At 47.9% G+C, this 26411-nt stretch overlaps 1 protein-coding gene across 2 annotated transcripts in view; it reads right to left on the reverse strand.

Moving 5' to 3' along the window:
- Positions 1–927: 927 nt before the first annotated feature.
- Positions 928–26411, reverse strand: part of LOC118788873 (alpha-1,3-mannosyl-glycoprotein 4-beta-N-acetylglucosaminyltransferase A-like) — a 30767-nt gene continuing 5283 nt past the window's right edge. Inside the window, exons 3-16 of one of the 2 annotated variants that reach the window (XM_036545049.1) lie at positions 19444–19611; positions 18897–19037; positions 16212–16345; positions 11271–11317; positions 10762–10875; positions 8823–8898; positions 7571–7685; positions 6860–6990; positions 5521–5628; positions 5057–5250; positions 2791–2848; positions 2323–2383; positions 1731–1843; positions 928–1392 (exon numbers count right to left, since the gene is read on the reverse strand). In XM_036545049.1, coding sequence (XP_036400942.1) covers positions 1366–1392; positions 1731–1843; positions 2323–2383; positions 2791–2848; positions 5057–5250; positions 5521–5628; positions 6860–6990; positions 7571–7685; positions 8823–8898; positions 10762–10875; positions 11271–11317; positions 16212–16345; positions 18897–19037; positions 19444–19611 — 1487 coding nt within the window. In that variant the 3' untranslated portion in view covers positions 928–1365. Of the gene's footprint in view, positions 1393–1730; positions 1844–2322; positions 2384–2790; positions 2864–5056; positions 5251–5520; positions 5629–6859; positions 6991–7570; positions 7686–8822; positions 8899–10761; positions 10876–11270; positions 11318–16211; positions 16346–18896; positions 19038–19443; positions 19612–26411 lie in introns of both variants that reach the window. The other variant, XM_036545048.1, reaches the window with a different exon arrangement.

A 26411-nucleotide genomic window follows, 5' to 3' on the forward strand; every position in this document is an offset into this window, starting at 1 on the left:
AGAATAGTGGTGATTATTTAGTGCTCATTATATTGGTAGACTGATTAGTTTGGTAGAATTAGTATGCACAGTGTATAATGTGACTGTGTAGTTTTTAGGCCGCTCACGGAGTTGTGACCTGTGGCCTACTTTCCAAGAGATGCTGCTATGTTGAACTAATCATGCACACAAGGCACACTGAAAGTGTGTACGTGGCACAAGGCCGTCCCAACGGTGAGGCCTATGATTTCGAGCACTCATATAGCTGTAGAAATCACTCATGTAGCTGTAGTTCAGTATTAGGTTAGTCATGACATGTTTAACCATTTGGGATGATCAGCACAACCAAGGTACCTCAGTTCCTAGAAGCTTCTTTTATAATAAAGGTTTTGTTCTTAGGTGATATAGGGGTTCTCTACCCGGCTGAACTTTCTCCCACTCTGCCTCCCTTGTCAGTGTCTGTGACAAAGAGGAGTTGGGTCAGAGTGTACTCCTTATCAATCTAGAGATACCTTCAGAAGCAATGTTTTTCCAATTAGGCGCCAGACTCTAGGCGATGCAAGGACAGTTATAATTAACCACTCTGGACAGCTCAGGGATGGTATAAGATGTTCTTTGTTCTTTGTTTAGTACAGAAGCAACGCAACAACAACGTGGCACGGACCAGAGTCGTGTACATATATCTAGGTGTGGGTGCGAGAATTACCTAGCCGCACTAGAGACAGACTGAGCGTGAGGACGAGTGTGCAAGGCTTAAGACTCTAAGTGAGACTTAGTGCGTGTAGTACCTGAAGCCGACCTTCATGTATGAAGTCTTGCTGTATTGAAGACCATCAATAAAACCTGTTTCTACCTCATCTTCGACCACGCTCCAGACTGAAGTTCTTTGTGTAACAGTTTATTAGTTAGCCTGCGAGAACATCAATTCACCAAGAGCCAACAAAACCCATTAAATTAGAAAGAGAAACATTCATATCCAATAAGCAACTCCTGATGCTCATAGGTGCAGTTCTCCTGCTGGGCAGATGGGGGTGACAGAGAGCAGAACTGTGACAGGGTTGGAGCATGCACATGGCATGCCTCTCCAGATGGCACCCCTTCCCTTTGCATCTGACAGGATGTGTGTCCGATCTACCGTGCTCCACAGCGGCACTTCTGCCAGGTTAACACGCCAGTCGCTTAGTGATATTCTTTGATTGTCCATTCTCGGAAAAGGTATTACAGTAGTCATCACATTCGCAGGAGGTAGTGGCAGCATCGTGGAGCACTTTTCAAAGTCCAGGCAGATGGTGATGTCATCGCTGCCTGTCTTGTTGGGGGCGTTTGGCTGCTGAAAGTGAGGCTCTCCGATGGGGACCCATCTGGGTGTGGCCCCATGGTTTCCATTTAGCCAGAAACCCTCTTGATGTGGATCTGAAGCAAAACACAGATATAACGAAATGAATAATCTAAGCAAGTCTCATAAGAGCTCCATAGTGAGTTACAGATGGCTCATTCTGAACATTCTTGATGGGGCGTGGTCTAAAGCAACATCCACAGCTAGCAAAGCAACACAGACAGCACCAGCACCTTTTTTTACCCACCGGAACTTCCTAGACAAGGAAGTACAGGGCCAAATACAGAGAATATAAGGAAGGCAGCAGCTGGATATCTCTCAGAATATATTATGTCTGCAGTGTTACACATAGACTAGCCAAGCATGCGGTCGTTGTGTGGGGACAGAAACACTGACAGCACACAGAGGGGCTGACCTCGCTCAGGATGGCCCATACAGAGGAGTCCCGGAGCACGGTGAGCCGCAGCGCCACCACAGGGTTAAAGGCGGGGTCCACCGCCGCCTCCGCCACGCCATTGTCAAACTGACCTGCAGCGAGAGATGCAAGCACACACACAGGCTGCTCAGTGACCATCGCGGTGGTCGAAATGGCCAAGTCACAAGAGCTCCCCGATTGTTCCAGTGCACAGTTGAGTCTCTCTGGGAGTTTGAGGGAGAAACTGTATGTTCGTGAGGGGAAGCAGGGCTCGCCTGTTTGTAAAGAGCACGATTCAGCATAGCAACAGTACCACTCTGTCAGCCGCCTCCACACGCAGCACTCTCCCTCTGTCTATCCAGGGACACATAACAATGGCTCCCTGTTATGGCCAAAACCGCCGCTCAAAGAACATTGTGATGCAAGGCAGTTCTGTGTGCTTGACCAGAATGCCATGGACTTCTGGTTTGGGTTGGGTTTGCTATGGGGAAGGGAGAGTGGTCTAACCTCACTGGGCAAGGGTATATGAATGCTTTCAGAGTGGGCTATGTAGGGCAGCGGTCTGACAAAAATGGCTTTTTTGACCACTCACCGATTCTGTAGAAGCTGTCATCTGTTTTTTTAAATGTATCTTTGGTCTCTGGTGGGGTTTCCTAAAGGAGAGGAGAGGGGCATACGGTCACAGAGAAAACACACTGTCACTAAGACACACATGGCCTTGCACGGTGTGACATCAGAGCAGACACACACACACACACACACACACACACACGCTGATGAAAGATTCAGCCCATCAGGCACTGCAGCAGGTGGTAACCAGCAGGAAGAGCTGTGTGTGTCTGGCCCATTAGCACCGATACTGCTGGTCACAGCAAAAATCTAACCCTAGGCTGTGGCCTACTCAGGAGACAGCTCTTCTGCTGACAGTGACCGACGCGCCAGGTCTCTTTCACATCGGGCTGCCTGTGAAGGCATGTGTTTGATTACTGGCTTGGGCCCGTGGGGATAGGTCATGCGGCCAAACGCTATCAGAGCAGTTATGTCACGCTGTTCCCCTCACCGGCAGGATCTCCACAGCCGCATTCTCCAGCAGGTCTCCGGGGTGTTCCTGATTTCCACTGCGGAACAGGTACCTGTTAGTCAAACAGCAAGAATGTAAGCACTACTACACACACACACACACACACACACACACACACACACGCAAACACACACAGAAACACACACAGAAACACACACACACACAGCTGATGTTCTCTCGCCATGCTGTGGAGGTGTATCCCAGAAGGCCGCTCTTTCAGGAGAGAGCCCATTTTCTGGTTTTAGCTCTCAAAAAGACAGGGATCTGGGTCCACATACAAATAACCTACCAGAAGCAGACAGAGCCACTACCATGATTATTAATGTCAGCACATTACATGACACTTTAATAACATCACTGGTCTGAAATGACCTGTGTGCATGCATGTATGCATGTGTCTCTCTCTGTCATCTCTGGGAGTCAGGCCCCCCGAGGTTTTCCACAATCCCATGGTGCTCCGCTCTTCCTGCAGTGGGGCTGTTCCCACAGGAACAGCAATGTCTTCCTCAGTTCTGCCACATGCACCTCACACCCACACTGAGTCTGACAGCAATCAGCTACTCTATGGATGTGTGCCTGTCTGCCAGTCTCTGAACACACACTTCACCCGTCGTAGTTAAGCACACTGCTTCCTGAGAGTCAGCTTGTCGGAACCTGTTATAGCTGCTACCTGCTTTTCGGGAACCCAGCGAACTCATAAATGCTGACCATGTCCATGATTGCTGACACCACCTGGCTAAGAGGAAGTGACACCTGTAATTACATTGCCTGTGCCCTATTACTGTGTATGACCCGTCACTGCACCCAGTATCATCTTCTGAATGACTCTGGATGCTAATGTGAGCTGCCTGTGACTGACTTCATTATGCTGTCTTCTGAAGGCCCTTGCAGTGACACACACCTTTCCCATTGCTTTTAAGCAGAGGGCTGAAAAATGTGCCTGTCTTCCCACAGAACACAATGACACCACACAAACAATTATGTGCGTGACTTATTCAACCTTGTGACTGTCTCTGTATCCCAACAGCCTTTTTTAGGATAAGCATTTTGGATGTGCTGCAGGTCTCTGTCATGGGCTGCAAAAACACTCACTCCATTCTAATCTAGTGTGAGAAACAGGCGTCTCAGAGAGAAACTCACACATCTGCAGAGAAACAGGCCTCAATGAGAGCACCTCACTCAACTGGGGGCAGAAGACAGCACCCCCACTTCAGCTCCAACAGAACTCCATTCACACTTCAGACAATTAAGGCCTTATCCCATCAGGGCCGTTTATTACACCAGACAGACACACCAGCATGGCTGCTGTCTGCGCTCCACTCGGGCGAGGCAGTGAACTGCATTCTGGGGCCAAAAGGTCGGTGTCTCAATCCCCATCAGATACATGATATACCAGGGTACATAACTTCACAAATCCAAGAGCACAACCGCAGTGTCCCCTCTGGGTTAAACCCCACAACCCTCTGGTCACAAGGCCAAGTTCCCTGTGTATTAGTGGAAAGCACAGCCACTCAGAAACAGAAATAACTGGGGAAAATGGACTTTGTTTTAATTCAGTAGTGATAATATCAAGCAATTATAATTAATAATAATAATAATAAGAAGAAGAAGAAGAAAAATGTCATTCTGGGATGTCTTCACACATCTTCATGTTGTCATCTTCATAACACACTCTTCTAGAAAGACAGTCAGCATCTCTGGTCAGACCCACTATCCTTCCCATGCATTGTCCTCTTGGTCACTCTGAGTACTCAGCACTGGCAGCGCACAGATGCTGGGGGCTCTTATTTTAGCGCAGTATTCTCAGGGGGAGAGCCCTGGCACAGACTGACATCTCTTTCACATTGAAAGGGGAGCTAACAGGTCTGACAGAAAGGCTAGCACAGCACATACCACAGTACAGGCCTCTGATAGACCACTCCAAAGCCTGTCTGAACCCTAGAGGACTTTTATTCTTGAGAGTCAAGTAACAATAAACGTGGTTGTCTCCAGACAGTTTCCCAGCACTGATCTACAACTTCTCCATCACACATCCACACACAACCTTGCACACAAATGCACAGAAAAGGGGGACAAAATTACATTTTAACATACTCCCACATACTAATGCAGAGATAAACCCTCTTTATCACAAAATCGTGAAGACCTGTGTTCTCTCCCAATGCTGTGAGCGCTTTCTACCCCTTTCCCATTGAAACAATCTGACTCCAGCCCTCTCCTAGTGTTCTGAGAGATCAGACTCTACCTTTCTATGCTAACAGGGCGGTCAAACTTGAAGAGGATGTAGTCCCCTGCAGTGGGGGTGATGGCCCAGAAGAAGTCCTCCCCCATGTAGGTTTTCTCCAGCGTGTGGCCCTGGTACACTTTCAGCGATGTAGACACCTCTGCTGGGGGATTCACATGGATCTTGTGTTGTAGAGGCTTTAGGAAGTCCTTGTCCTACAGGGAGGAATGGAAAATACGCATGTCATCAAAAAATAATATTTTTCTGTATAAAAACGTTTACTCACCTGCTGCTCCACCAGTGTACCTCATACTGTAGCCAAAACTGAGCATCAGAGCTCATGGGAACTCAAAAGCATCTAACTCAGCTCCACTACTGACCAGTAAGACTGTCAGCTATGTGCCTGTGAGAGTGCAAGTCAACTACAATTCCCACCACGCGCCATAGCACTCAGTCCATAGAGGTGAGGGGGGTGGGGGTGTTACCGTGAGCTTCTGGATCTTCCCCGCCAGGGAGGAGTGCAGGCCCACGTGCTGGAAGAGGGAGGGCCGGAACCGTACACGCAGACTGGACTTCTGCCTCTCGCAGTGCTTCTGCAGAGAGCGGAGAGACAGGGGGTAAAGACGTCACGCATACCCACCTGGGTCCATTTCCACTGCACATTTATTACAAGCACTTATTTGTTTAAAGCACAAGCATGTCCGCTGTGGCTTGCAGGGCTAATATTTCACAACTTTTTCATTTACACAGCAGGATATTTACTGAAGCAGCTCAGGCTAACTGCCCTGCTGGGAACTGAGACAGCGTCCTACTGAATAAAGGCCCATTATTCTGTGCTGTGCCAAAGATAGGCAGTGGGAGTTAGAGGGGAGTCCTGAGGGAAAAAAGGGGGAAGTGAAAGAAAAAAGGAAAGAGGACAAAGTACAAAAAAGCCAGGGGAGAGTTCTGAGAGCTGAAAGGAGCAGAAGAGGTTGATCAGAAACAAAGAGTCTTGTCTGTTCAGGCGGTTGTGACTACTTTGCCAGGTTCTCATACTAGCACCTTTTCGCCATCTAGTGGTAAAACAGAGTACTGTAATTTTTCTGGGCGAGGCTCACAGCCAGTCAGCTCTGAGGACACTGCTATCTCTAGGGAGAAAAAAAGTAAGGGTGCTAAAACTATTGTTCTATCTGGGCGAGATCACTGGGTTCACCCAGGAAGTGAAAAAAGCGTTTGTCCTTTCTGAGCTCATGTGGAGTTTTCATGCTCCATCCACACCTCTAAGAACAGCTGCCATTTTCCCAGCAGTTAGAGCCTTTGCTTCTGTTGTGAGATGTGTTTTAGCACTCCCCTGCTCTCTCCATCCCCCTGCTCTAAAGAGACAGGAGGAAGTCAGGTTCTGGCCTAGGGCCCCTGCCATCTCAAAGGACCCTGACTGGACACAGGAAGGCACAGATACAGCCAGCCTTGAGGTGAGAGGACAAACAGTTAACAGGAAAATACTCTCCTCAGATTTGACCGTTTCCCCTTCCCTGCTGGAGAGAGTGGTTCTAATTTGGTCATATTCCACGCCAGTACTGTCTGACCAAGTTCATGTTCCAATACTCATTGGAGTAATACTCCAATACTCATACTCACACTATTATTAACATGCCAGTCAGAACCCTGGTATTGGTGTAGCACAGTGTTTCGAAGCAGAGCAGAGAGATGAGAGGGACGCAGTGGAGACTGAGCACAACACAGAGCAACGGCTCACAATGAAGAGTGTATGCACGCACGCACGCACGCACACACACACATACATGCACACACGCACACTTGCATACAGTTGGTGCACGTGCATACCGCGTCCTTCTCAGGGTTGCACACTTTGACCCAGAGGATGTGGTCCAGCAGCCAATCAATGGGCTTCTCCTTGTAGAACATGAAGATGAACTCCACAATCAGGTTCAGGTCCGGAGCCTGGAACATCTTCCCTGGGGGTGGGTGAAGAGAGGGGTGAGGGGTGAGGAAGAGAGGAGATGGGGCCCGGGGGTAGGGTAAAGGAGGTGGGGGAGAGAGTGAGAGTGTGTGCCTGAGGCATGTGGGTACGGTCTGGGATTAGCTACTGTTTACATTTCAGTCATGCTTAGAACACCCTGGAGACAGGAGCCACACTCCACAAAGCTGAGAGAACTGAGAGAAAACACATCAAGAGGCTCACACAAGCTCTCAAGCCCTGCCTCAAACCTTTCTTCTCATCCTCACAGTTCTACCTCAGAAATACCACCCAAAGCTCCCCAGCATAAAGCAGAGAGTAGCGCAGAGAAGACCAAGATGGGCTCACAAATCCACTCCACTGCATCATTCCATTTTAAGACCTAATGAAAGCATTTCTTGCAGGCGCTAGAGGGGCATGGGCTGGGGCGTGAGGTGTCTTTGCAGAAGGCAGGCCCAAGTGTAGATTCCTCCAGGGGTATGTTGACAATACAGCCTGCACTCATTAGTCATCTCCTAAGGTTGCTCCTTAAGGCCTTGTTAGCAGGCTTGCTAAGGCTGCTCGTTAAGGCCATTTACCAATGAACCCCAGCTGGGAGAACTCCAGGATCATCCAGTCCTCAGTTGCCAGCTGCAGAGCAAAATTCTTCATTGTGGCAAAGTAGTTAGGCTTTGCAACTATGTCATCTTCCAGCTGTAAGGAGACAGAGTCGAGGACAGGGGACATTAGACGAGGAGGAGGGGACAACAGCACAACAGGGTCACTGCCATTTACACACTGGGTGGGACTCTACATGCTCCCTCCTCTGCTAAGCATGTGCAAAACATACTCTACAAAGCTTTCATTCCTCTATGACCTCTATGGCTACCGCTAACACTATAGTGCTGTTCACTGTACCTTGACCTCTCCCTCAATGGTACCACATGAGAAGGCTACAAGGAGAAGACTGAAGCAGAAAGACACTGCATTTATTCATACATGAATGAAGAAAATCATATTGCTTTTTATGCTTGACTTTTGACATTTGATCTTCATACAGTGTCCCAGAGAGATGAGGGTAAGGATATGCCGGTTCACTTTCATGCTGGTTTTGTGTTTTAGGTTCTGCAACTGCTCTCTTAGACCGTGCAAACACAAAAAATACCCTCCAGTTCATGTTCAGTTGATTAGTCATTGCTATGATAAAAATAAAGTTTGGTTGCACTGCCATTCCTCTTAAAGTACTTACATTCTTTCACGTCGCCATGGTGACTCATATGAAAGGGCAGGCGTGTGAATATAATGTTGAGCATATCAAACATCAGGCCTGTGCACAGCTTTGCTCCTCAGAAAACGTTTTACTGTTACATTATTAGCATACATCATTTAGCAGACGCTCTCATCCAGAGTGACTCACATTTGTTACAATGCTTACAATTAGTTATAATGTCCAAAGGTGCAGCAGCACCGCCTCTGCAGGGAATCGAACCAGCAACCTTTCAGTTACCAGCCCTGCTCCTTACCACTATCCTACACTTCTGCCCCTACTGTGACACAACGGCTCTGTGTATCGATCATATCATCATTGAATTATGCATGTCAGCAGCCTAATCAATCCATGGGCCTTATCATTAGGTCAACAGGCAGTGTGTGCATGTCTGCATGTCTGCATGCATGCGTGTGCATACGTACGAGTGGGTGTATGTGTGCGGGTGTGCCTGTGCATAGGTGTGTGTGTTTTGCACTCCCTCCTGGTGTTTTTGAGCCTCTCAAAAGGGGGGTCAATCCCCCAAACTTCGGAGTGAATTAGCCTCTACCTGGCCCCACAGTTCCAAACCTGCAGGTACAGACCTGGACATAGTAAACCCCCTTGTTGGCAGCGTACATCATCAGGAATGAGAAGTCGAGATTCTGTTTGGTTCGCCACCTGTCAGGAGACAATCACAGGAACAGGAGGAACATCAATTATGCTAACAGCATCAGACTTCCTCCCCACATTCAGCAAGATGTCTTTTACCAGACGATGCACATAATCCAAGGAAATGGATGTAAAGGAAGTAAGAGCAGAAACTAGAAGAGCCCTGGTAACTGGATCCAGTTCCAGGTTTTATAACACTCATCAGAAACAGTGCACTTTGTTACTTAAAAAACCGCTGAACTAAGATAACAGACACCTAATCACTTTGACAGACCAGGTATTTGACAGCTCTGGTATGAAGAGCATCTGCCACTCCAAAGACTTTCCTTGTGTGGAGTTGTTGAGTCACGTGTCAGTTTGATTAGTACAGGTGGACAGCCATCCACCCTTAAGAGCTCATTACTGCTGTCTGCCATGGAGACAAAGGACAGGCTGTTCACTACGCAGAGGGATAATGAGGCTTCAAAGAGCCATACGTGTCGCTGTGCATTATCAGCAGAGCTGCTACAGGAGAACAGCTGCATTTATAAATATTCAACATGCATGCTAGAGATCAGCTGCAACAAAGCCAGGCATACAAAGAGGGAACAAACAGCAACAAAAAGCAAGGACATGAAATCTCAGCAATGGCCCCCATCTACAATACAGGGACAGCAGGTTTGGGGTGAATGTGCCTCTCTGCTGAAAATATGAGGAAGAGCCTTGAGCAGTGTCGAGCAGTTCAGGACAGACACACACACACACACACAGTCACAGCCAACATGCACACACACGTCATCAGGCAGCTGGCAAAGCCAGGTACGGGAAGGGGTCCTTCTAAAAAATATGACTGTCTTCCCAGAAAAACAGAAAGAGAGAGAATGACAAAGGGGGAGAGAGAGGGAAAGTACAAGCAATAGATTGAAAAGTGTACATGGGGGGGGTGACTCCCTCTTCCAAGAAAGGTACAAAGGTACACTCATTCAGGAGCAGTGTCCCCGCCAGAGGAGATAAAGCACAGGTGACCTTTAATCAAATCAATCCAAGGGTGTCTCCGGAATACCAAGTACCTGTTTTTCTGCCGTAGCAGCTGCGGTGAGAGTGGGAGGAAGGCGTGGATCCGGCACAGCACACATTAAACATAATGCTGTGATGAATACCGCCCCTGGGGACTGGCACAAAAACACCGTCTCTCCCCTGACAGCCGCTGTCATCCAGTTACACGCCTGAACCCACTCTCCCGTCTCTCCCTACATCCTGGCAGGAGCCACACTGCCGCTTGGCTTAGAATGAGAAGCATCACAACTACTGCAAATTTGCTAAGGAGCGCAGCTGCAACATTTTTCCATAAATGTTAGGCTAAAAAAGGTTAAATGCTGCCTGTAAACTGCATGGATTTGCAGACTGTGAAAACACAAGAACTACTAATTCTTCTTTTCCCAGTGTATAACATGATGCCACAAGTGGTATCAGTAACGCCACCTTAAGTGTCTAAATTCTCAGATACGATATTATTAGTCATGTGCTGGAGTGTTATGGGAAAGATAGCTGGGGAGAGGAGACATTATAGGACACTCAAACATTTTGGTTTGCACGCACAGACCATTGTATCACTTAGGGCTACACACGTCTAGCTAATAGGGGAAGAACACTTGGACTCTGGACCATCTTGACTGAACGTTCCAGCATTTATCAGTCTACTCTACAATATGGTTTTGGTTTCTAGTAGGCCATATAGCAAAATTTAAGCTGTCAATCGCTCTGTCAATCACTCTCTTATGCAAATAAAAAAGCAACACGTGAGAAACAGCAATAACTGGAGTTATTGTTCCAATGTTCCAAACAGTCATGTGACCCCCTGATGTCATTAAGGGTGGGGCAGCCCAGCCTTACCGGACCCTCTCCTTGGAGTCGCCGAAGGTCTCCTTCAGGTTGCTGAGGTCGGGATAGTAGCTAGCTGGTGGAGAGATAACCTCCAGCAGGCCCGATCGGAACTCTACGGAGAACCTGCGAGGAAGAGGAGTGCCAAGTTGGCAATGATGGACAGCTGAGTGCAACCTCTTGACGTACCAACAGCAACAGGATTCATAACTACTTTACTGACCATATCGCTTTTGTTAACATTGTCACCAGAAGGTTTCAGGTAAAATTCTACCAGGCGTGCCCAAATAAAATGGTGTTAAAATGTTGTGGCATTCACTATGTCTCAAAAGTGTGAAACGCAATGGGAGAGACCATCGACACAGGCCTGCTTCTTTCTTAAGAAAACATATGTTTGCTGAAACATATGTGCTGCTTCCATATGTTTGGTGAAGTGTTATGTTCGAGAAGCAGCTGTGTGTAAATGTTTAAGCTCTATGGTCAGTCAGCCCACATGAGAGAAGAACACAGGAGCACTCAACTCTTTCTGCAGGCCATTGACGACACTGTGCACGTAGTCGGTGTCCGTCTGTGGAGACAGTAAAACAACACGTTCATATCTGGTGATATTAAAGAGATGACCACAGACATGACTTTTTACTGCAGTGGAAATGATCTAAGAAGAAAAGCTTCTATATTCAGCATCTGATTAGATCTAACAAGCCTAGTGGTCTCTCCACCTTTAAGTCTAGGCTCAAAACATATCTATATAGTAAATCCTTCAGCTGAGGGACATGGCCTGGTGCTGGCGTGGATCATAGAGTCTCTGGTGGACTAAGTGGTCATTGCTTTCATGGACCCTGTGCCGTGATCTGGTGTTGACTGTCTTAGGGTCGCCCTCATGACTATGCCGGTCCCTTGCCTCCCGTCCCCTAGGTATGCTGCCATAATGTTAGCCTGCCGGGGTTTTTCCTTGTTGCACACCTTTTTCTCTGCCCCTCCTCTCCTGCCTCTCTGTTCTACATCCCTGCCATTCTTATCATCCACTAACCACTGTTTTCTGTTTGCTTCCTATCCCTGCTCCGGGCTCCTGTCCGGAGCTGTAGCCCAAGCATCTCATCCCGTTTTCCAGTCCTGCTACCTCGCTGCCCTGCCCATCAAAGCCTACTCCGTTCCAAGAACCGGACATCCTAGGAGACATTCTTATAATCACTCTGCTGTTAACTACTATTGTCTGTCAATCATAAATGTCGAAAGTACATCGCATAACTTGTCTCTAACTCTATCTGCCCAGTGCCAGCCAGAAGCAGATGGGCCCCCCCTATGAGCCCGGTTCTGCTCAAGGTTTCTTCCTGATAGGGAGTTTTTCCTTGCCACTGTTGCCTTAGGCTTGCTCTCAGGGGGTCTCAGGCCTGGGAACAATGTAAAGCTGCTTTGTGACAAACTTGTGCTGTAAAAAGCGCTATACAAATAAAAATGAATTGGTCTGAGGGTGTACACGGCATGACGTTATTCACAGGGCAGGAGTTAACATGTCTGCATTTCCCGTGCTTGCTGTGTTAGCAGACAGTTTTCGTTATCACTTCAGCTCTGCGTCGTCTCTCGCAGTCACAGGTGAACCAACCGAACAAACAAATAGAATAAAACATTTGAGGTCAATACAAAGAACATGTTTATTCGGTTGAATAAATTCAGTTGCGAACAGTGATATCAGCAGAACCCACAGAGGACCAACCTTTAGCAAACTCCATGGCTGACTGACTCCCTCCGCTCCGACAGGACTGCGCTGCGAGCTGCTGAGAGGAAGTGGAGGAAATCCAGATCCTCTGTGGACCTGGCTGCCTATCACTCTCTGCTAACAGCATATACAACCGCAACAACATCAGCTAAGTCCTCTTTCTTCCAATCCAAAATCAATGCCAATATAACTAACCCACGAAAACTTTTCTCCACCTTCTCCACCCTCCTCACCCCCCCTCCTCCTCCTTCCCCCTCCCTCCTCTCTGCCAATGATTTCAGGGTCTACTTCGAGGAAAAGGTGACCAGCATCCGGGACTCCTTCTCTCCCTCAACAACACTCTTGACCACCACGGGCAACTGCATCAACCAGCTGTCTTCCTTCATGCCGCTCAAAGACTTGGAAGTGCTACAACTCATCACAGACCACCACGCCACAACCTGCCCTCTGGACCCCATCCCCTCTACCCTGCTCCAATCCATATCTGGTGAGATCGCCCCATTTCTTTCCTCATTTATCAACTCCTCACTAACCTCTGGCACTGTCCCCACAGACTTCAAGAAAGCTCTGGTCACACCACTCCTCAAGAAACCATCCACCGACCCATCCAATGTTACAAACTACCGACCGGTATCTCTTCTCTCATTTCTATCCAAAACCTTGGAACGTGCAGTACTTAACCAACTCTCCCCTTTTCTTCTCAGGAACAACCTCTTGGACCCCCATCAGTCAGGATTCAGAGCTGGACACTCAACAGAAACTGCACTCCTGGCCGTGACAGAGGCTCTCCACACTGCTAGAGCCTCCGGCTTGTCATCTGTCCTCATCCTCCTCGACCTCTCTGCTGCTTTCGACACAGTCAACCACCAGACACTAATATCAAAGCTGTCTGAGATGGGCATCTCTGGAACTGCCCTCTCCTGGTTCACGTCCTACCTGACTGGTAGATCCTCCCAGATCTACTGGAAAGGCTCCACCTCTGCACCCACCCCTCTCACTACAGGAGTTCCACAGGGTTCAGTACTGGGACCCCTACTCTTCTCAATTTATATTAACTCTCTTGGCTCAGTTATCAAATCGCATGGCTTCTCCTATCACTGCTATGCTGACGACATCCAACTCTTTTTCTCTTTCCCTCCCTCTACCCCCCAGGTCAACGAAAGAATCTCTGCATGCCTGGCTGACATCTCCAAATGGATGACATCCCACCACCTGAAGCTGAACCTCAGTAAAACGGAACTCCTCTTCATCCCAGCCGGCCCTTCCCCCCTGCATGACCTTTCCATCACCGTCGATGGCACCACAATACCATCCTCTCAGACAGCAAAGAGCTTGGGCATCACCCTCGACAGTAACCTGGACTTCAAGGAGTACATTGCTCGCACGTCACGGGCCTGCCGATTCCTCCTCCACAACATCAGGAGGATTCGTCCGTTCCTAACAACATACGCGACGCAGCTCCTTATCCAGGCCACAGTTCTCCCTCGCCTGGACTACTGCAACGCTCTCCTTGCAGGCCTCCCAGCATGCACCACCCAGCCTCTCTAGCTCATCCAGAATGCAGCTGCCCGACTGATCTTCAACCTCCCCAAATTCTCCCATGTTACTCCCCTGCTGAAATCCCTCCACTGGCTTCCTGTCGCTGCCAGGATCAGATTCAAGACCCTGACCCTCACCTTCTCTGCAATCAACAGGACAGCCCCTACCTACCTCCAAGAACTCATCCAGCCCTACACACCAGCCCGACCCCTGCGCTCAGCAGCAACTGGACGCCTTGCTCCCTGCATGGTCAAGGCAGGAGGTGCTCGTTCTGCCAGACATCGACGTTTCGCCTACATCGCTCGCCAGTGGTGGAACGAACTCCCGGTCTCGCTACGGACAGCTTCTTCACCCCAGTCCTTCAGACGGGGCCTGAAGACGCACCTCTTCAGACTCTACCTGGACTGACCCAGCACACAATTGCTGCCCCCCCCGCCCATCAGTGCTGTCGTAAATTGCTGTGCTTTTTAAATTGTGCTTTTAAATTTGTCTCTTGTTGCCGCCTTTTGTGCCGTTTGAAGTTGTTGAAGTTTGCCGTTCGAAAGTGGATCGTATAAGTTGCCCTATAGGCTGTAATTGTACAAATCTGATAGTACTGCGTCCTCAAACAGACCTTGCTCTCAGCTGAGAACTGTCTCATTGTGGAACTATACACATCCTGTCCCCGCACTGTCGCTGTACTTACTGTATGCACTTTTGTAAGTCGCTTTGGATAAAAGCGTCTGCTAAATAAATAAATAAATGTAAATGTAAAATGTAAATGTAAATGAAAGTACTGGCAAACAAACATCACCAGGACATACCAGGGCACAGGCACGAATGCAGTTAGGCAACCCTCACACCCCCCAGGGTCTAGAGGGGTGGAGGGACTATACCACATGTTTAGGAATGGTTACTGGTCTACAGATCTGTGTTAGACCTGTATGAATGGAAGATACGCATGTTTATCACATCTGTTTGTCTCCATCCCAGAAACCTACAGACAGGGAACAAACTGTGCTGAGAAAGCAGAGAAGCCAGACAGAAAATCACAGACAGTGAGAGAGGGAGGGAGAAACAGAGAGAAGTTAAAAATACTGGGGCTTTAAAAAGTAAGAGCAAGAGGCGTTGGAAGTGGTGTAATGGCTTTGTCAGCTTGGTATCTGAGGGCCCAGAGGGATTTCTACTGATTCTGGAGAGAGGGAGAAGACAGAGGAAGTGGAAGAGCATCCTTCCACAGACTGGGTAAGTCAGGCACCCCTACAGCTGCCCTCCCACACTCTTTCAAATCTCCATCATCCCTCTCCCTATTTCCTCCCTATTTCGCCCTCCACCTTACATCCTATCCTTACCTTTGCCCCCTGCCCCCTCTATATGCCCTACAGAAGGGCCTCTCTCTGCCTCCCTATCTCTCCCCCCCATTCCCTCTCTCATATCCCCCTCTCCACCCACAGATCCTCTGTCAGCCTGAATTTAATGTAAAGCTCTGAGAGAGGTCTCTTCTCCATGGAGCGCGTGATATTTAACAGTGCTTGCAGGAGAGACAGCCCAGGAGGCACTGGCGTAGAGGACTTAGCCGTCTTGGGACAGCCCCTGCAGGGACACGCATTTAGACCAGCGTTTTAAAGTGAGGACACATCACTCCCGGTGACCTGAGCCGCTAGGCTTGCACCTGTCACCTGGGAAGCGTGGGAACTTCACCCTACATTCCCATATCACTGTGCCGCCTACGGGCCACACTCAGTGGAGCGTGACAGGAGCCCGTACCATACAGCACCACAAACTGAAGGCGACAAACCAGTGAGACAAGCTGCTCCATCCAATCGCAATATCAAAGGACACCAACCAATACATTTAAGGATCACAGCAGCATCACCTCAAAAATCTACAGGGAAAGGATGAGGAAATCCCCATTGTGTCGGGCCATCATATTACACTACATTACATTATGTGCATTTAGCAGACGCTCTTATCCAGAGTGACTTCAGCGCAAGAGAACAGTGTATCCATTCAAGCTGAACAAGCAATGGGGCCAGACCTGTTTAACAACACTCCCAGACCAGTGAGTGTGAGCACAACACCATTCAAGCATTGCCACAAGTTAACTTGTGCTAACCTAACTAGACAGCCTAAACACTAAGGGAATCCAAGTACATTTACATCATTTTACATATTTTTCCCCAGGAATGTTCCTCGCAGGTGAGGGAGACAGGAGAGGGACACCCACCTCTCCGACGTACACAACGATGACGCAGTCCTTCTTCTCCTCCTCAGACAGCTTGTCGATGAGTGAGCGCAGCGTCTCTGGCAGGTAGGACTTGACTGTCCGCTTCACTGTGGGAATCCCCATCACCATGGTCACTGCAGGAGGGGGAGAGGACATGGGTGAGGGGAGGCGGGGGACAGTTTGGCAGAGGGGCAGACAGCTGTGTGGGCTTGGCGTTTTAGTGACACAGAATTAACCAGAGGTGGTAGCTTCCGGAACTCACCCAGTTGTCCTGATTGCTCCGAGTTCTCCGATGTTTCCAGGAGGCATTGACCATGTAATACATGCTTAATCAGTTAAAACAGTGTCCCTGTTAGTGCAAGCATGCAGAAAACAAAGGTACATTCGAGTTCTGTGCTGCGCTCCAGTGAATTGATTTAAGTGGCACAAGGAAACTACCCATGGGGGCCCTCCTCCATTCCTCTCTCGGCCTAAGGGAGAATCTGCCAAAAGGAGTTGTGCAAGTTTACTTTATGGTGAGTACTCTCAGTGGAGAGCCAGACCCTCACTGCCACTCAGGTCAGAGATTGTCTGGCGACACCAGAGGCATGCTGGGAGAGGAGTAACAGAACAGGACACAAAGAGGGGAGACCTGACCAAGACTACATCACAGCACAATTGTGACATTCCAGCTGCCTCAGGCTACAGTAACAGCACGAGAGACCAGTGCTGACTGTGAGTGCCTGTCAGCTCACAGTGGTTTCCACAACTCAAAAAGCAGAGCCAGCGGCAGCCCATTTTGCATGGTATTTTGGTAGCACACTTCACCCTCTGTTCCTTCTTTGAAAAGCAGGGGGTGTTCGCCTGTTCTGCCTGGCTGAGGAACATGTTTGTGAGGACAACACGATTTGTGCGTGGGTGCTCGGCATTCTGCTCTAAAAAAAAAAAAGCAGAAACCCACACTGCTGTGCTGCATATGCGTCCGCGTTCAGATTGGACGAGAGATAATCACCTTACGTTTCCTGGTTCAGTCATTTTCAGAGCTTGGTGGGAATGAGGGTCTATATGAAACCCTCGGCAGGCGGAAGCCTCTGTAGGGTGTCTGTCCTTTCACTAAAGAGCTGTCACCATAACAGTGCCAGAATTTGCTACTCTGCCCGAAAAAAATGCACCCCCCATGTGCTGCATCCCATTAACAAATCCCCATTCAGTCAGAACAGGCTGAGGATAAACAGAAGCAGCGATGCAAACACAATGGCAGTGCAAGGCGGCCTTTCCCCTGCTTCAGCCTTTCGTAGGCACTGAGGGAGGGCCAGCATCAGCAATACTGCATGCCACTGTTTGAAAACACTAACCCTGACCCTAATCGACCACAGCAGCCAGGGCCCTCATTGGACACATACTGCGGTGGGGTGTGGGAATGAGCTTTCATCTGTACCTGTACCTTTTTTCCCATAATGCTTTGGCTCCAGCACTGTTTGGGTCCAAGGTGATGGTTAAACATGAGCTCCCGCCAGACTGCTTCCAGATTCAATATGGCCCTCTGGGTCAACTCCTCTTCTGTCATTTGTCAGATCATACCTCTTCTCAACACCTTTCCCCCCCACATCATTTTGTTCTATTTTTCATTTCATTTTGGGGTAAAATTCAAATTTTTGCCCAGAGGACAGTTTCAGTGGTCCTACTGTTCAATGAGACTTCCATCTACCCATCTGTTAGAAGCTGCTTAATACCTGTTTCTTAGTACCACCACTCTCTATGCCATAGAATCGAAATATGCAATGCAATTAGTTTAGCTTCATTTTATATATTTAACTGTAAATCACATGAATAATCATGGTTCAAATACCACATTGTAGTGCCATTCAATAATACTGTACCCTGGAACACCCGGCTTAATATCACATATATTGTGTGGGATATATGCAGGTGTGTACATAATGTACATCCATCCTATCTCTGCACCCCGCCTTCCCTAGCCCTGTACTCCGCCCCCATCCAGGGATGGAGGGATCCTGGTTGTAAATGTGCAGCCGACTCTGGAGACAGAAGATGTCCCAATTACCACCTCTAAAAATAAACCCTCATTCTATGATTTGCTGGAGGTGCAGACAGAGAGGGGGAGTTGGGACAGGAATACACAATGAGCCCTTGCATGCATCTGCACCAGCAACCCTGCTACAGCCAAATAATTACGCAGAGGGGGACTTCTCTGGCCTGTGCTCCCCAGATCAAAGGCTGCTGTCTGTATATAGCAGGCAAGTAGAGAAGGTCAGTGCTGGTTTTTGCGCTCAAGATTAGGAGAAATCCACCTCGATTCCTCTCTGGTGTGAAAGGCAACAGCCCTGGTGATTCAAACCTGACTTATGACACAAATACTAACGTGTGCCCAGGGTCAGCCTTCGAGGGCAGGACATGCCCACGGAGTCACACCCACCCATTCTGGGACCAGGTGCTGAGGAATCTCCTCTCTGTCCAGCAGGCACAACTGACACTTTATGTCTATTTTTAGATCAAAAATAAAAAAGATAATCTTCTTCTTATGACAACATGAGTGGAGTGCAGTGTGACTGTTGGCCAGGCCTGGAGAAGCAGCTAAGAGCTCTGCGCCAGGACACGGAGCAGAGAGACCGAGTACCACAGGGTTTGGGCACTGGGCATTGGGACAGCCTCGAAAGGCGCCTCTGGCACAGGTGCAATTCTCACCTTTTGTCCTCCCCTGTCCCACCTGCACCGCCGGCTGCAGGCTCTCTTCCTTGTTGAGCAAGTGGGGCAGGTGGTGGTAGATATTTGGCACCTGAAGAGGCTTCTTCTGGGATAGCTCTTTCAGCAGCTTCTGAGTGTCATCTGTCAATAAAAAAGAAGCAATAATGTGACAAGACATGACAATAACAAGGTATGACTCCATAGTAGACCTTAAAAACATCTTTGTGGTATTTTTGTTTACTGAAACAATTCAAATTTAAGTGCACCATTCAAGAGAATCTGTATCCTATCAAGGACTGGAACCAGAACCATCTGGATACAAGAGCTATTCCCTGAACTCCATGCCACACCCTCACTACAAATGCGCTCTGCGCACCTATGCATTTGTGTACATGACTGCACAGTATGTATGTAGCTCTGTTTTTGTGCAGAATGTATGAATGTGTGTATGTGTGTGTGTTACATCCACGCTTACCCGAGAAACGAAGGTATCCATGTACATGCAAGAGTGCATGTGTGTGTGTTTCTGTGTTAGACTCACACTCACCTGAGAAGTTGGCGAGGGTGTCCTTGCCCCCGTTGGCCTCAGACACAGCGTGTCTGAACTGCTCCAGGATGGCGTTGAGCTCAGACGAGCGCTGCAGCGTCCTCTGCTCCGCCACATGGAGGCGCTCTTTTAAGGCATTGAACTCCCGCTGGTACGCTATCAGCTTCTCTGCAGGGGAACGCAACCAATGTCCACATTATAGCCTGAGGTATATCACTGCTGGTCCACTGCAAAGGTATTTATGACCACAGAATGCTCAGCACTATGGGGGTAAGAGGACAGGGGGGGAGAGGGTGCGCATGAGGGTGCGGACTGGGTGGTTCGGGGGTAAGGAGGACAGGGTAGAGACAGTGATGACTAGGTGGTGTGGGTAGTGCTGGATTGCTCTCTAAACACATCATCTCAATGCACACATTCCATTTCAGTTTTGTCTGATACTTTTTCAAAAACTATGCGTAAAGATTTCATTACCAGAAGGATGCATCTATGCCATTTACCGCTCTTAGAGAAGGCAGCACGGGGGCTGGCACAGTCCAGAATTATTATTGTTATTGAGATTATGCTTTCTGCATAATCTCGCCGTGCCCTGCATGAGAGGTCTGTGATGCTGTTCCAGACCGCCGCACGACAAGGCTGTATTAGGCTGTGCGCAGGAGGCAGGGCTGTTTAATCGGGGTGAAGCACCACTGAGTGCCTCAGATCTCGCACGGCAGGGCTCCCCGTGCTCTCGGGGGGGGGGGGGCTGACGCGCTGAGGGAACAGCCCTGCCCCCACGAACAGCAACATTACCTAATTGCAGGCTGAAGCCAGAGTCTGAAGCCAGAGACTAGGCCGAGAGAGTCTCAGTGTAGCCGTGTGCTGACCCGCGCAGGCAGCATAGGAGCCAGGCCTCCTTCCACCTGCTTTCCACAGTGGTGTAAAACGTGCATGCTGATTCTCTCTGCCTCTCTGGCTCTTCCTCTTTGAACACATTCGTGGCCAGCCTGGGCTACAGACACCTCCCACTGAAGTCTCATCCAGCCGTCGGTAGCGTGCAGCCTGCATGTGCTGAGAGTCGTTTCGCTGTTCGTGTGCAGCAGGCAGTCTCCATTCACTGTTCACCAACTCAGAAGAACACCAAATACTTCTCCAGCCAGAGAAATTTATAAACGACAATGAAACATCAGACTTTCTCAAAGCATCCCTCCAACCACTTCTCAAGCCAACTGAATCAATCAACTCCTCATTCAGTGACCTTATTGCTGATCTCTCACTTCCAACAAACTGCCACACATCACTCTTAATACAGAAATCCACTCCAGCTGGACCTATAAAAGGGGACTAATTCAATTCCAATTCCAATGTACAATTACCAGTTTATGGATTGAGGGACCATCTGACACCAAGCGATTGCATCATGGCTCATCCTTCATCATTATCCTCATCTTCCTCTTCCTCAAAACCCATTTTCAAAGCAGCCTGCACCTGTAGCAAAACTGAATAAACAGGCATGGCAGCCCCATACCCTGGAAAGAGCGTGACTCAACAGAGCAATAACATTAGCTAAGCTAATTCCACTTAAGCGCTGTAGCACTCTCTTGGGATTTAGCTGATGTAACAATATAAAAGTTAGAGTGATACTGCACCGCCTGAAGGGAAGAACATTACGAGATAAAAATATCTGTAAAAGTATAATGAATTTTGGGATTTCAGAGCAGTGGGAGGAGAGGATCACGATGGCCTTTGTTTTCTGGAGTCTAAGTTACTGGAATAGAACAGAATGGAACAGGATGAGAGGGTGTGGGGGCTGACGGTTGTTTCTGAGGTAGATGAAGCAACTCCTTAACTCGTGTGTATGAGCTCGTCATATGAAAAACTTCCACAGGACTCCGTGTAAAAGATGAAATAAAGGTGTTTATTCCAAACTATAAACGTAACAGAATATGTCGAAACAAAACTTCTCTCAAAAGAGAAGATCTAAAGCTAAGTTGTTCCTAATATGACACGCGATTACAGTAAGAAAACTGTGTTGCTCCACTGCCGAAAAACCCACAACTCCCTCCTTAAAGCCGGACTCAGTGAAAAACATAAGTGCGATGCAGACCTGTCTTAAAGTTACCATAATTAAAAAAATGTTACCAGCATAAATCCAAACATAAAGAAAGGTGGCCTAGGCCTATTAATTGTACATTAACAACACAGCTTTTTCCTGTGTCATCTATATGAACATTATGTATTAACAATAACCAATATGCTCTTTACGGTTTATGATATTGCTACTTTTCCCTGTAAACTTTATACGCAATATAAACAACAACACTTAGATATACAATTATCACATACATGTCTAAAGTGTTTTGGCTCCCACAGAGGGTATTGCTTTTTGGGCAAAGAGCAGGCCTAAAGGATAATATCTCTGGCCTTTAAAGGGGTACATTTATACAGGTATATCCTTTTGGCCTAGTCAGACGAGTGACACTACTCTCTGTTTGAACTTTGCACAAATGAGTGACGTCAGTTTGCATCATGAAAGATGAAATGTTTGTGCTTTTGATATTCCTGAACTCTGTGACATTTGAATAAGACCATGCAGCCTACATATAATGGAAAAGGCATTGTTAACTTTGGACACCTGCTGACTGTGGAGTTTCATACACAATGAACTCTTCCACACCTATTTGACTCATGTGAGCATAGGTCAACACACTGCAGGTGCATAAAAATCTCCATCTTGCCTCAGGAATGACTGACCTACCTCTAACCGCTAGGGTGGATCATTGGACGCTAGTAAGCGGATTCAGTCTTTGCAACTGAAATCACACTTTAGTCCAACCTGATGCAAGTTCAGAAGGTCATCTCCGATCATGTGCCTGTGAAACACACTTCCTTCATCCCGGACTTCAAGCTGCACGTCTCTCCCCACCAAAGCGGGTGGAGTCTGTATGTGTCTGCTTCATGCTTTTAGCCCCTGGGTTCTAGATTAATAATTTATCCACAGTATATCTCTGGAATCGTTTTCTATCTCAAGCCAGAGACAATAGGGGGCAGAGCTTCAGAGAGAGCCAATCAATCAGAGTGCCAGTGTCCTCCACCTCCAAAGTCAGCCCAGTGACTCAGCAGACTCACAATAGCACTCGGATCTGGAGAGGTTGGGCAGAACACAAAAACATGAGTGAAGCAGTGGAAGAACCATCCATAGTGAGAGAGAGAGAGAGAGAGAGAGAGAGGCTGCCACTGTGATGTCATTTACAGCAGCATCAGGGCAGGTCGACAGGTCTCAGCCTTAACAGGATGGACTGTAACTTCCCTCCTCTTGCAACCAGTGACAGTATGCCCTCCCATTCAATGTTTGACCCCATTCCATAGGCCAGGCGTGCTTTGCCACACTGCTCCTTCGTCAAGGTCACTGAAGGAGAAGTGGAGATCCACTCTGTTCTGAGCTCCATTCTCTCTGCTGCCACTGCTTCCATTGGCTGACAGGCTGCCAAGGAGAAACTAAGCTTATCTTCTGTTGCAGCTGGAAGGATGTTTGTTTGACTCAATTTTGATTTAACACATCAAAATTGATAGTAAAAATATAAAAATACTAGCTCAGGGATAATACAAGAAGGCATTTATACTTAATGCCACTTTAGCCCTCTGGGGAAACTGAGTCACAAACAGATAAAGGAATAAAAAGGGTTAATTCTCTAAAAATTTGGCTAAATTATCAGCCAATGAGCACAAGCGTGAGGCACTGAGGTCATGGTTTACTGTTCCAGTTCCTTCAGTTCTACTTAGGAGGATGCAGGATGGAGAGGCATTTTAGGGCACAGCACAAATAACCAAAGGGTCATGGGTTCAAACCCTTGGTTAGAAAAACCCTGTAACCCTATTAACCAAACTGCACCAACAGCACATTAGTGCTGTGGTACAGACCGCTGCTGCCTTGCCAAATGAGTTTGTCTCATTTGCTTTTGGGCCTTTGGTCTTCAGTCCTTTATGGAATTTGTGAATAAACTGCAAGCGTGATTCTGTTTCCCTGTAGCTGTGAGCCTAGCCACACCCCATAGCTGATGTTCTTACATATTGTGTGATTAACTATATGGCAATATTTTTTGCAAGCACTTCTGTAACTATTTTTTGCTGCTGCTTTTCTTGTCAATCAAACAGCACAACCTCCACACTTCCCCTATGCCCGAAGTCTTGGAGCAAACACTGAAACTTTTTTTTTTTTTTTTTTTTACTTTCTTCAGCTTTATGTTTAACAGGAGCATCTATGTGCTGTAGGCTATATTCTATATATTCATCAGCACACACCAACAGTTGCCTGTTTTAGCTCCCAGCTCCCACACAAACGTGTAATAAACTAGGGAAAAGCCACTAAACATTCCAGTACAATATCCAAGGGACTGGTCTATTTCAATAGAGTGATACTACGCAGAATATAAACAGCCATTGAACAGCCAAATACCATTACCAAAGAGTTTGCAGTTATAAACTATTTTCGCACAATATAAATGTGAAAGCGCTTGAGCTAAGTGCTGTCATATGCTAAATACAGCACAAGGCCCTCTCCTGTTATCTGCCCTATCACCCAGCACCTGTGAGTTATTAAAACTCGGAGAAAGGAAACAGCACAGCGTTTCAATGGGGGGGAAACAAAGCACACACTGAGCAAGTCAAACCACTGGGACACGAACGACCAAGGCTTGCCCAGTCACCTCAGTGCCGTACTGCAGAGGAGGAAAACTCCCATTCAACTCCCACTTCCCATTCAAATTCTGTTTTATTAATAGCGATGACATGCTTCCTTTACAGTACTCACAGAGGGAGTCTACTAGTACTGTATGCTGCCAGGACGCTTCAGGGACACGCTCTGTGCTTGCGCCTACATTTGATTGTGATAAGGTAGAATGAGGGCTTCCTGGCCTGCTGTGCGTCTCGCTGGCATCTCACAGACATTGTATATATACAATGTCTGTGCGTGTGTATGTGTGTGTGTGTGTGTGTGTGTGTGTGTGTACATATATATGTATATACATACTGTGCTGCTGTGTAAACGAATATACAAAAGAGGAATCAGAAAAGTTCTACAAAGTTCTACGTAAACATTTGCCACATTATAAAATGTGTGCATTGTTAATTATACATTAGGGGGTGTCCTGTGAGTCATATACAGTACATACAGTAGCGCTCAGACCTACAAGAGCTCCACTGGGGTCAGACCCCCAAAACGTGGCCTCCCTCCACTGCTGTCTTTCCCACACAGAGGCAGGCATGCAGCAGGGGCCCCCAAAAAAGCCAGAAACCATTCCACTTCAAGGGCAGAGGAAGACATACAATGGATGTGACTCCAGAGACAGCTATTTTTTCTGACAGCCTCTGGACAGTTTAACTTTTGGCTGCATGTGGCCCCTTGCCTCTGGGCCCATGAATCTGCCAATACTCTTTGTTTGAGGAGGGCGGGTTCGGGCATCACTCCAAATCCTCCATCAGTGGAATTGATCATCATGTAAATCTTCCTCCTCCTTCACTGTTCTCACAGTTTAAATCCAAGTACCACACTCCCTCCAATCCTCGCAGGTGAGTCTGGCAGGCAGCTCCTCAGACACACTGAGGCAGATCTGAGGCAGATCCAGCCTTCTGGCACATTCAGACCCACCCACTGAAGCCTCCCCTTACATTCTCAGAAATGTCAGCAGAGAACACCTTGAGCAGTCTTATTATCCGAACACTCACCGACTTATGATCTCAGTGCTCTGACAAATACTGCACCGCCTCCCTCTGAGGCCTGATGTGATTGGCTCTCGCATGATACTTGACCCCTGCAAACAGTAACCCAAAACATCAGCAGCCCCCATAATGCAACATCACAAGGCATCACCACTCAAAAAGGCAGAGACAAACACAGGCTCATCTGTGCCCGTGTGAGCCAGGCAAGAGGTTCCAGCGGCACAGGGCTGGGGGGTAAGAGGGAGTGTGAGGGGAAAAAAAGCAGCCATGGGGGACAGGGAGCTCATTTCCATAACATCCACTCCATTAATTTCTTCATTAAGGAAAAAAATGCCTTCAAGTGAAACCTCCTTTTGTTTCCCCCGCCGTGCTCGGGCAGGGGTTCGCTCAATATCAGCAGCGCTGGCTGTGAATTGTGGCACACATTCCCCTGGCACCTCAGGTCAGAGAGAGGCGAGCTGACTCACTGACTCCTCCAGTGCTTCATTCTGGGGCTCTAACAGAGGCTGAGCTCAGAAAACTCTCTGATTCATATCAATCACAGTGTTAGGGGAGGAGATGAAGGAGGAAGCGTGGGGGAAAAGGGGGAATTTCCATCTGGAAGACGCAGCACAAATCACATGGATATTTCACGTGTTCCAGAGAATTCTCCCTCTGAAGGGGGCCTCTGTCAATCACATTTTACACATTTTCTCATTTGTGCAGGAAGGTATGCATAGCACTGAAGTGTTTAGGCCCAGTACCTTGGTTCAACTGCAGCCAGGACTCAAACACACAACCCTCACAGGCCCCTTTCCCTAGCCACTCCGCTGGGTTTCAGAGAGGGCTTCTGGTCAATATTGGTCCTAGAAAAACCAAAATGTACAACTAATCAAAGATGTTCCCATCACTTGCCTTAGAGTCCATTGCATAGTAGTTCACGCCTCACCAAACAGGTATTCCACAAGCCCCTCAATGTCTCCTCCCATAGGCACTGTCACTATGGCCAGTCAGGCTCAATGCCTCCAGAAAGGGGGGTACTTTAACACCCCAAGGTTTCCTGGATGCCCGTGCTCTCCTCACTCTGAAGATGTACAGGCAACCATCCTGCAGATGTTATTATCCAGAGCACCTGCTACATATACAGAGTTACAGTATACAGCTTACAACTTTACATACTATCCATTTACCCAGCTAGGTATTTAATGAGGCAAATTTGGTACAAGGGTACAAGAGTGTTAGTAGCCACTGGGCAGTTAAAGGTGCTACCTGTGGGTTGGAAACCCTGGTTTTTA

This window comes from Megalops cyprinoides, chromosome 14 (genome assembly GCF_013368585.1).
Source record: "Megalops cyprinoides isolate fMegCyp1 chromosome 14, fMegCyp1.pri, whole genome shotgun sequence".
Classification (NCBI taxonomy): Eukaryota; Metazoa; Chordata; class Actinopteri; order Elopiformes; family Megalopidae; genus Megalops; species Megalops cyprinoides.